The 12,211-nt window shown below is 37.2% G+C and overlaps 1 protein-coding gene across 3 annotated transcripts in view; it reads right to left on the bottom strand.

Moving 5' to 3' along the window:
* Positions 1-2,637: 2,637 nt before the first annotated feature.
* The window catches only part of VSTM2A (V-set and transmembrane domain containing 2A), a 28,213-nt gene continuing 18,639 nt past the window's right edge, over positions 2,638-12,211 (bottom strand). For 2 of the 3 annotated variants that reach the window (XM_011947517.1, XM_011947516.1), the window contains one exon: positions 2,638-4,582. In XM_011947517.1, coding sequence (XP_011802907.1) covers positions 4,494-4,582 — 89 coding nt within the window. In that variant the 3' untranslated portion in view covers positions 2,638-4,493. Of the gene's footprint in view, positions 4,705-12,211 lie in introns of all 3 variants that reach the window. The other variant, XM_011947518.1, reaches the window with a different exon arrangement.

Raw genomic sequence — 12,211 nt, forward strand, 5'->3', positions numbered from 1 at the left:
AACATAGCTAAGTATGCAATGATTTTATCACAATATTTCTCCCTGACAAGACTGTCATTTGTCCTCTAGGGTTTGTATTGTGGGGTCTAAGATCTAGTTTTTTGAATATCTGATAACGTGTGTGGTGTACATATTGTAGCTTCTTTTCTTTCTTTACCTTTTTAATTACACTGCTTTCTCAGCACCTGTCTAGGAGTCAGTGTCTTCTTTCTGTCCACCTACCCTTTCAATTTATATACTCATGCTTTTATTTTGAATTGCATTTGTAGTTATTACAACGAGTTCAGTGCCACGTCCACTCAAAGTGGTCCCAATCTTTCACTCTTTGCTTTGGCCCCTCAAAGTGATCAACTGTAAAGCAGAAGTACTGATTGCCTTCAAGCTTCGGGTTATAGGACCTTAGGCTGGGAGCTGATGGCCCTACATAACTGATCTTCTGGTTTTGTAATGAGAGAACATGGAAGAATCTCTCTGGAAGGAAATTGAACACTTTAATAGTTCTGCCTATCTTTCTTTGCCAGATCAATTGTAAATCAGCATAGAATGTCTCTAGTAATTCGAGAGACATTGTAACTCTAGAAAGTTAGTCTCTACTGCGTCCTGTATCCCTGCAATGTCAATACAAATGGGCAGCCTGGCTGGAAGACTCAGTGCTATGCCCCAAGGAGTTTTGCTAACAAGTTAGTTAAGCACCAGAAGAGGTCAGGCTGGGGAGGGAGCCTGTGTCCTGATTTTGCAAGTCATTCATGTTGGAATTTCCACACACTTCTGCTCTGTCCTGTGCCCTCCCCTTGGCGTGGTCTTGTCTAAGGCACCCTTGCCTGATGATCTTGCCTCTTACCACTCTCCCCACACTTAATGCTCTTATCCTCTTTCTTGACCTTGAGCAAGCCTAGATGGACTTCGCCTCTGGGGTTTTCCACAAGTCCTTCCCTTTCCCTGGAAGGCTTGGCTCCCAGATCTCTTGCGTGGCTTCCTGTTGTTCAGATTTGCATAAATGTCACCTCCTCGGAGCAGCCTCCTCTGACCTCCCTGAGATACAGGGTCACACCCCTGTGTATCATCCTATTGGGTTTTCTTCTTAGAATGTATCAGTATCTTACATGTTCTTGCTTTTGAATGTTTATTGTCTATCTCTCCCTAGATCTAGGGAAGAGCCTTATCAATTTCATTGCTGAAACCCTGAAGTCTTAACACTTCCTGAAACGCTGAGTGCTCCCATAATTAATGAGCAGTTCTGAAAATAAAATTACTTGGGCCTAATGTTTGAAATTATGTGCACACATATATTTTTAGCTTCATAGTCTCAACTCCAAAATATAATCATCAGAATTTTATGTGTTACCTCAGACAGGTTGCATTGACCTCCTGCAATTATTTTTTCTTATACAAACTAAGTTATGTTTACTATTTTCATTTTACAAAATATAGGATAAATAACAATCATTTATTTGAATGGCATCTATGTATTCATTGCAAAATTACATTACTATTCCTGAAAATTCAGCCAACATCCTCCTGTATCATTAGTCCATGCTGTTAACAAATCGCAATAATTTTTTTTCTGAACTTAAAAATGCGTTTTTTTTGTCCCCCCTGCACTCACCCACACATATGTGTGCCTTAGCATATCTTCCTAAATTATATTCAAGAACTTTAAGGCAAACCAGTTCAAAATGATAATTAGGTTTTCTTAGATGCTCAAAATCATCTAAACATTCTTCTTTTAGGCCAGCAAATCATAATCAAATCACTCAAAATCAATGAATTGATTGGCCATATGAAAGACCATCTCCATAAAACAGATTTGCAAAAATATACATGGAATTTCAGTGGGTTCACAGACTCCACTAAGCTTATTTACTAACCCCGTCTAGCGGCTTTTGCTTTAAATAATTTTTATCTTATTTTATTATTTTATCCTCATCTGTTTTCATTTGCATTATTTTATTGCAAGCAATTTATAAGTCTTTAAGAAAGAACAAAAGCTTTCAACTTAAATTCAAGTAAGCAATTTTAATATTTTAGGATTCTCTCTTATGATAAACATAACATAATCTTGGAAACAAGGTTGAGAATGTCTGCTAACTTATTTTTAAATCTTTATTCATATTCATAGTTATGGTTATTTACAAAGTTATAGTTGCAGAGACAAAATATAAGGTTAAAATCTCTGAAAGATCTCCTTAATTTGTTTTAGTTTCTGTTCCAGTTTTTAAGGTTCCATATTAACTTTTTAAGTTTGAAGCAAATAGTGTGCCATGTTCTTTCTCAAAATGGCCAGTGAGTTGGACTCTTGGTGGCACAGTGACAGATAAATCTTCATTATTTTGGACACTGATACAATGAGCCAGTAGCTCATTCCAAACTAGCATATGTCTTTGATTATGAGCATGGCAAACATTGCTGATACAGGTACAAGTCTTTGTTGCTTTAGAAATGACCAATCTCATGACCTAAATTTTGAGTAAAAGTACATTACATGTAGATTTTTCCCAATTTGACTGAATTTGAAACAGTATACTTATGCTTTAATATATGCAATCTTTAAGGCCCAGATAAACTTAATAGATGGTATTTATCTTACCATTATTTTATGCATTTTTAAGTATTAAACTTTGAAAGAAAATACATTTCTAGATTAATAAAATAGCACAATCAAAACCTTTATTAATTTTTCTCATTAAACTGAAATGATAAACCAAATGAATGAGAAAAATGGCAGTAAAAGATTTAGCATGAAATATTATTTCTCAGGTAATGTCAAGAATATTATGAAAATATATACTTGCTTATAACTGAATCAAAGAAAATGAATGCATTTACCTTTGAAAAGCAGAGGTACTGATTGCCTTCAAGCTTCGGGTTATAGGACCTTAGGCTGGGAGCTGATGGCCTCACATAGCTGATCTTCTGGTTTTGTAATGAGAGAAAATGGAAGAATCTCTCTGGAAGGAAAACTTAGGTCATTTATCTCTCAAGCTATATCTATTCCATAATGTATATGGAACACTTTAATAGTTCTGCCTATCTGTCTTTGCCAGAGTAGAAAACAGGTTCAAAATAAAATAGTCTGAATTATCATAAAGCCAAAAATAAGAATGGAATATTTAAAATTATAATTCACTTAACCAGTGAAAACTGAACACATTAATCTTATTTAGTCAGGGACCTGCCGTCATCTTTTGCATATTGTATTTAGCCAACAACCAAATTTTAATTTTTAATTAGGATACATTAAAATATAATTAGCAGCAAATAACAGAATGACAAAGGTACAGAAATTCATAAAGGCCAAAGGAAGCAGCATTTTTAGCCATAGCAAGAAATGTTCTAACATGAATTTTGGGAATTATGGTGAGAGCTTCACCTTCCCCACATTCACCTCCAAGGCAAGTTTTCTAGAAGTAACATTTCTATTTGACAAGAGTATAATGATGGTGATACAGAAATAGCTGTCAAAACCAGAGAGTGTACATTCTTCCGAGTCAAGAGACTCTCAAACCTCAATAAACCTTTATCCCATGTATAAAGGAACATAGCAAATTCCAACTTAGCACAGACGTAACAAAATTAATTAATCGATCAGAGACTGATACAATTTTGAATATGCACTTTCCAGAATGAAGCAGAGGACAGCAGAGACCATCTGCAGCTGTCAAACCTGTGGAAGTGAAACAATGGATTACAAAATTCACGCAGTGTATGAATTATCAACGAAAAACAAACACTTGGCCAAAAAAAGTTGGTCAGTGGCCCAACATGTAGATATTCTTAAGTATATACTTATATATATAATGATAAAAATTAGCTTGCATGAGGGTCGCAGTACATCTACTTTGAAGTTATAGCACATATACTATAAGCAATTTACAGAATTTGTCAGGTTTGCATATACAGGAATTGCAAAATGAATTAAAATACATTGAAATATAGAACACTCAAAATGTAGTTCTATAAACCTCCTAGGATTGACGGAGATTGGCCATAACCAGCACTTGCCACCATTGAACAAGAACTGTAATCAAGAAAAAGAAGAAAAATCCAAGAAAAAAGGGGAAAATAAAAAAAAATTCTCTCGTGTTATTCCTTATTCAAAGTAATGTCCTCCTTGTTGACTTGCAGTGTTGATAGTTTTGTTCCTGCCCTAAAAAGGGGGTTTTGTTTGATGATAGCTTCTGTTCTGTAGCCTTTCGATCTCTGTTTGCTTCCTGAAGATACTGGATCCTTTAGTAGGAAAACAGTGATATCCATAGTAAATATTCCCTATCCTGATGACATTCAGGCCAACCCTCGAGCAGTCAGTGAGATGATTTTAGTCGCCGAAAGAAAAGGGAAAAAAATAGATCTTGCTATTAGAAAACGTTCTATCGCTTCACACTAATTCTCTTAAAATAAAAGATCAGTGTTTTGCCAAAGAAAATATGACCAACAAAGCATGTGATAGCCTCTTCATTTATGCTTCCGGAAGCAGGCGCTCCTTGTGTAGTGAATTAGAGTACAGTGGGTGCAGGGTGGTGCTTGGAGTTTAGGGTCAACTTTGCTGTCCGCTCCGTAGATTTTACAGGCGATTTGCTCTTTGCTTTAAGAAGAGAAAGTGATATTGGAAAAAAGTCAGCACTTTAGATTAAAGCAAAGCACCCTTCACAAAGCCACAAACAAGAAGCAGGACAGAAAGTCCATGGCTTGTAGCTATCCTCGCACCTGCGGAAGAAGTTATAAGATATTCGCTCATCTTGAAGATTTCCAACGCTCCTTATTAGGCTGTTTTAAACACATACATATATATATTTAATTAGCTCGCCAGCTTGGCTCTGGTGCTCATGAATGTCTTGGCATGCACTGCAAACAACAACACATACAAAGGATTTCAGTCCCAGGAAGTTGGTGGTGTTTGTTTTGTCTGTTTTCAAACAATGCCATCCCATGGCTGGGAACACTGAGAGGGGCAAATCCAGATACTCTTCCCTCAAGTAATTCCTTGAGGATCATTCCCTAAAGTCATCTGGTTCTTCCTATAATGGTACCTTAAAATACATCCCTTTTTTTTCCTACCGCATGAGCATAAATCCACAGGGCATATGACACAACCTGAGAACAGCAGGTTCCTCAACGAGGGGGGAACTTGTTCTAGGGTGGGTGCATTTGGGCATTTACTTTTAGAGTGAGTTTTGTTTTGTTTTTTTTTAATCCTCGAAATCTTGGAGAAAGTTAGTGCTATCAAGAATTGGAAACTCCTGAAAGAGCTCCAAGATTATCTCAGGGAAGAAATTGTAGTTTTGCATTTTTTTCTTCATATGTTTTATTCAATAAGCTTCTAGCTACAGATGACATATTGAATACCTTTATTAGTAAAGAACAAAAATGTGATGAGGATCAAAGCATTACCTTCTTTCATCTTTAACTGGACAAAGATTAAATGTGTGTGAAGGGGGTAAGCGTGGGGAAATGCAATCTTTTGAATACTTCATCTAAATCATGTTTGTGTCCACATTGGCAATGATAAAAATTGTGGCAGAACCCCTTTTTCTCTAAAAGTCACTGTATGTAGAATAAATATTTGGGGCTTCCAAAGTAGCCATTTAGTAAACTCACATTACTGCATTTCTGCTAGGTTACTTTAGTGTTGTCATTGATTTGCCTTACTGGTAGGAGGGCTATGTATTTACCAGTATACAGTATCTGCTCACAGAAACCTAGTGACTGGAGGAAGACCCAGAGGTTAGTAGTGGGGCTCTGCAGAATGGTCCTCTATTCAAGTTGGGTGACAAGTTTCAAAAAATGCAACTGTGATAGCTCAGTTCACATGCAGTTCTAAGTACAGAGATTTTACAAGGAAAATGTACACAATCTATGTAGAACCAATAACATCAGAGCTTTCCAAAATTAAACACGTATTCTCATTATCTTTTGAAGAGAAACTCTTTGACAAGGATTCATTTAATGAAAAAAAAAGAAAGAAAAATAAATTATTAAATGCTTCCCCAAATAGGTAATGGTCCTTGATTTCACACAAAGTATGTCTGGTATTGAATACAAGTTTTAAAATGATGAAAACAAATATAACTTGGTAAAATAATTCACTATTTAAAATGTATTTTGTGAAATAATGGTTTTCTTTTCAATATGGGCATTGCAGATTGGCTCAAATTTGTTGAAACTGCACCATAACTTATGTCGTCCCTTTTCTTAATTAATCAGCCCTTCATAGGACATGCCCGATCCCATTAGCCCAGTGAGATATTATGGAAACAGCTGCTTCATTTTGACCCACGATTTCCTATCATACTATATCCAGCATGTGCAAGTTAAAGCGTAACTTACATGAGTATTATAACTAAAAAGAAACCCAATGATGCAGTGTAAAGAATATTTTGAGCCTACTAAAATTTTGAACTTCCATCAGACATGTAATAAACTATTGAAGCATGGTACTTTTGTTTTCAGATTGTAATCATTCAGCCACTCTAGGTGCATGCATTTACTAGCATATTTTTAATTAAATGCAATTCATTTTCACTAGGAAAATTACAAAGATTTTTTCCTATATAGTGAATTCTAAAGCAAATGTGTATTGTCATCAAATCACTGACTGTGTTTCTCTCCTGTCTGTTTTTTATGTCTTGAATGAAAAGATATGTACTTCTTTATCTTTGTATGCCCAAAGACTTTTAGAAGTGACATCTGAGAATCTAAAATGCTATAATTTGTCCTGTGTAATTTTAACAAATAATCATCACAGTCATTTTCATTCAGATTTATGCTAATTACATAATGCCATTACTTCTTATCAAACATGTTATGGTTTATTGTATGGAAATATTAACTTTTATGTAACAAGTAAACTTCGGCCACTCTGTGCTCATTTTACAGATAGAAATGCTTTACTTTTGTGAAATACTCAGAGCCAGGGTTGCCATCAGGACCCCTGAGTTCTGATTTCCTCTGCTGCCACTCACTTTTGAGATCTTAAATGAGATACTATTTCCCCATGTTTCCTAAAGTGAGCATAATAACTGTGTAGAATTGTCTTATTCTCGTCATATTAGTATGCCAGGTATTGTGTTGTGATAGGATTGCCTGTTTTGTTTTATTTGATTTCTTTTGTTCTCTGCTGAGGCCAAGCAGGGTAATCTGTTATCCCCTTAATACAGTCACACGTTTAAGCAACTATTGCCCTCAGATAATTGCCTGTCCATTTGTCTGTTCCTAGTAGCTAGTTGTAATCTCTCTCTCCTCTGAACTTCAGCAGTATTTTCTTTTGCTAGGTTCTTTACCAGGCCTATGTTGTGTGTAATTAATCATATTTGTCTTACCTCACTGATTATGCTATTAGCTCATTAAAAGCAAGGAGTAAAATTTTTTGCAATTTTAAAAATTACTTTCAATGTGTAAAGCAAGGCCTTGAGAGTTTTCAAACTTTACCCCCAACATAAAATGCTCTGTGAAGAAGAAAGGAAGATGCTATTATCTAAATTATGTGAAGAAAATTTACAGGCAGTAGGCTTAGATGAAGGTAGGCCTAATAGGACCTAGAGGTTTCTCTTGGACACAGACTGCCATTTCATAATGTCCTTCGACATCTGTTTAATCATGATGCCTTTCATTTGCTTTGTTTCTATGCTTAAAGATTTTCATAGTGCTCTCGCAAGTGTAATTCCCCCATCTTTGTAAGGCGGAGGAGGTGTTTTCTTCATTTTGTAAACGGAAGAGTCTGAGAAGTCTTAGAAGTCTAAGCAGGGCAGAAACTTTGGCTTCCATTTCTCATCCTTTTCTCTTCCTCATGCAAGAGTGGTGTGGGCCTTGCCTCTCCTGAGATGCAGCAGGCAAGCATTTCTCAAGAGAGTGTGACAAACGAAATCCCCACCGTGGAGAAACATGGAAAAAACCTTCCAGGTATTAACTTCCCTATGGTTATGATTTCAGAGAATAACAGAAATTCCATATATTTCATTACCAAAAGGAAGTAAAATTAAAAACAATCAAAGCATAGTAGTTGAGACCTTGGCAGCCTCAGCAGTCCGGCGGAAACGGTGTGGGGCTGCTCCCCTCAAGTGGACTGCCTGTTGCCAGCCAGAGAGGGCCACTGCCTGGAGAGGTCAGGGTCTGCTTCTGCGTCACTGCCTGAGTGCCACCAGCTCCTGTTCTCATGCCTCTTGCCCTTCCATGCCCCTCTCATATGTCCGCCAGGTAGAAGTGCGTGGCTGCCTTTCAGCACCTTCCTTTTCAGTTTAGACCTCCGTCTGTGCTACCATTTTTTTCCTGCGTCTGCAGTCACCAGGCTGGGAGACAGTGGGCAGGCTGAACGGTGCTACATCTCTCCGCGTGCCCACACCTTACCCTCCAAAACGGCTGAAACTGTTGGGGACCTGCTAGGTGCCAGGCAACATGCAGTAGGCACTGTGCCTCCATCATATTGGTTAATCCTCACAACAACCCTGTGTGACAAATATGCAGATCAGGAATATGTAACCCAGCAATGTGAAATAACTCATCCTAGCAGGGAGCGATGCAAAGACACAGAAATGAAGAAGCAGCAGTGTGGTCCATCAGCACAGAGCAGAAATCTACCGCTCTCTGAAACCCCCTGGGGCAAGCAACCTTGCTCCAATACCTCACATTTGTTAAATTGAGATGCGCAGCTGTCATTTGAATGTATACTCATCTTTTCAGAGGAAATGCACCACATATAACATAGTTTGCATATAACATACTTCATACTTGATATAAAACTTAACTTTTCCCCAACTCTGAACTGATAAATACTGAATATGAAAACATTACCAGCCTCTTGGTTTTTCTATGCATTAATAAAGCGTAAAGCTTGTTTGTTCTTTGCAATAATTTCTTATGATATAACAATATTTTGAACTTTTTATAGCATAGACTTTTACAGCTTACAAAGGTTCCTCTGAATTTATTTAAATATTCATTTAATACCTGGCTCCACTATTATTCTAGCATTCCTTCTTCTTTTCAAAAACCTCTTTTCCAAGCTTTTTATTCCAATTTGGTAGTCTGGGCCCAGGAAAGGTTACATTGATGGATCAGAGTACTATCATTAGTTAGTGGCAGGTGGGGGATGAGAACCAGACTTCTGGGCTCTAAGAAAGATCCCGGAAGGGGATGTGGGTATTTAATTCAAAGTGCTGAGTGAAGAAAATGAAATAAACAACTTATTCCATGTACATTTGACCAGTTCTCCAAATATGCACTTTCTCTTGGCTTTGAATATTTTCTGATGGATTAATTTCCTATGTAAATACAAGTTTAGTTGGCTTAGATATGGGGTACCATCAGTATTTTCAGGGCATTGTTCTGCAGAGTTAGGCATGATTCCTGATCGGCTTTTCTTTTCTTTCTCTTCTTGTTTGGGTATCTAATGGAATCAAAAGGAGCAAGGAAAAAGAAAGAAAACATTTTCTACTCCCACCCGCCACCCCACTGTGACTGCGTGGTCTGACTCCAGAATCCTTGTTTTGTAAAAGTGAGTATGAGTGAGGGTCATAACAACAAACTTAAAAATAGAAATCCTCAAACAGTAAAAGTAGCAACAGTCAAATACTTTTCTGTCTGTGAAGAAGTCCAGCTTATGAGGAACTGAGTGCCCATTACAGCTCTTCGAGTACACAGGCCCCTTCAACATATTTCTCATTTATTACAGGTGCCAGCTTCAGAAATGAAAATCGCTGTGTGAGAAAAACTGAGCTAGCTTCTAATGCAATTTTTATTCAGGTTTGAACATACTAAATCACTGTTTAAGGGGAAAGGTCAAACAATAGAATAATTTTATCCCATAATTTTTTGAGAAGAATATCTTTTTATTAGAATGCTTATGCGTCCGGTGCCAATTTCTTCCAGAAATCTGTTTTTTAAAAGAAATGTGCTTCACTTTGACCTAATACATAAATTGCCTATTTAATGTGCTCCGGCATGCTGGTAGCAGCTATTTAAATTTCCTTTCTTGCTTTCCTTTAGTCAGCAAATTTACAGCTCTGTTCTAGTTATGAGGGCTCTTACTGTAGCTGAGGGAGAGTGCAGTTGCCCATGAATGCAGGTCTACAGGACAGGGTGCATGGGTGCCACTCCATTCACCAAAGACCGTTCTCTTCTGTTGCTTAGAATCCTCCTCTGCAGCTGGCAGGCGTTTCTACCTCCTGCAGCAACTGAAGAGTGGATGTGTGCAAGCAATGCTGCCTTCGTCCTGCTGCGGACACGGCATCTGAAAACAGTACATTTTCATGGTAGCACACCCATACAAGCAAGAACTGATTTTGTGCAGATGGGATGATGGTTATGATAGAAGCTGCCAATAATTTTGGACACTTATGATTTCTTTACCTCTGGCTATGATCCCAGGAGTTAACCATAATCATTTTACTGATAGGGAACTGAAGCCGAAGGAGATTATGTAACTTACTGGAGTTTATTCAACTAGTAGGTGGTACAGGTGAGACTCAAATCCGGATTTTGTTTGACTGTAGAGCTAAGATGGTACAAATATTTACATCATAATTTCATATGGCAATTCCTCACATCTGAAAACTTTATACTTTTCCAATTCTGCCTATTAAAAATATATAGAGATATGAATGGCTTTGGCAAAATGTAAAGGAGAACAATATAAATTGGTGGAAAAACAAACAGAAACCTTTCCAAGAATGAAATTCTAATACTGCATATATTTAATAACTGCTTTAATGCATAAATAAGAATGATTTATAATTAGCACTCCATTTACTGGTATATAGACAAATGTTGCTAAAATGCTTGAAACTATTTAGTCACAGAGTTTAAAAATGCTTCCTGCCTGTGTGCTTTCATTATTCGTTAGCATTCTCTTTATTAATCATGTATAGGTAGTTATTAATCCAGGATTTATTTGAAAAATCACAAATTTCATATTAGGAATTCCACATGTGGTTTTGTTGCCCTGATCATGAATGGTGCTAAATTTGACTAAGGGTTTCAGAAAGTATATTCAAGATGGGGAATGCAGTAGAGACAAATGGCATCCATGTGCACTGGCATCCTTTCAGCAATTGTGCACCCAGAGCCCTTCCCTGGCTCAGTGAGGACAGCTTGCCCTGAATTAGGAAGCCAACAGAAGTGCATCACAGCTAGTACTGTTGACTACTAACTGAAAAGGTCAGAGAAAAGAATAACTCGTGAGTTGAGGAAACAGGGGTCAATTTGGCTGAATATCTGAGAAATCGCTCATCAGTTGGTGAAATAAAGAATACCTCTCCTTATCCACGTCCTCTTTGAATGTTGCTATAGACCTCCACCACCAATACTGTCAGAGAAAAATCTCTCATCAAAGCAGGAAAAACATCTCATATTTTTAAAGAAATGGCAACTGAGGAACTCAGAGTGAAAAAAATAGAAGAAAAAGAAAGAAGGAAAGAAACATAGCTGCAAATATGTGATTTCGTTTCCCATATATCTTCTTAGGTAAATTGAAAAATAAAGATATAGCCATGATTTATAAATATAAATACTAAAGACCAGGAGCGGTAGCTCACCCTTGTAATCCCAGCACTTTGGGAGGCCGACGCAGGCAGATCATGAGGTCTAGAGATCAAGAACATCCTGGCCAACATGGTGAAATCCGTCTCTACTAAAAATACAAAAATTAGCTGGGCACATGCCTGTAGTCCCAGCTACTTGGGAGGCTGACACAGAGAATTGTTTGAACCCGGGAGGTGGAGGTTGCAGTGAGCTGAGATCACACCACTGCACTCCAGCCTGGGTGACAGAGTGAGACTCTGTCTCAAAAACAAAAAACAAACCAAAAAACTAAAAAACGAGTTTTTATGGTTCATTAATGTCTGACTTTGAGGAAGGAATTATTGGAGGACCTAATGTCAATAGGACCTAAAAAAGCATAAATTATATGGCTTCAGAAAACATACCTGTTTTAACACAAGGAAAATGTCTTAAGATTTTACCCATATTTTTTCGAAGTTTGAGCCAGTGGCTTTACCCTTTTCCTTAATCTAGCTATTTCAAGTTTTCTTAATTAGAATGCTTTATTAATTACCTTCATTAGTAGAAGTTATCTTCTTAGCTATCAGCATTAAGTAATTAGAAATATCTGAAGCAAGATTTTAAAAATTCATGTCTCATTTATCAAGATATACAAATAAAAGGACAGAAGTAAGCCATTGCCTGGGATTTGTTCATCAAACTTCCCAGACATAATTTGTCA

This window comes from Colobus angolensis, unplaced genomic scaffold (genome assembly GCF_000951035.1).
Source record: "Colobus angolensis palliatus isolate OR3802 unplaced genomic scaffold, Cang.pa_1.0 Scaffold268, whole genome shotgun sequence".
In the NCBI taxonomy this organism is placed as follows: Eukaryota; Metazoa; Chordata; class Mammalia; order Primates; family Cercopithecidae; genus Colobus; species Colobus angolensis.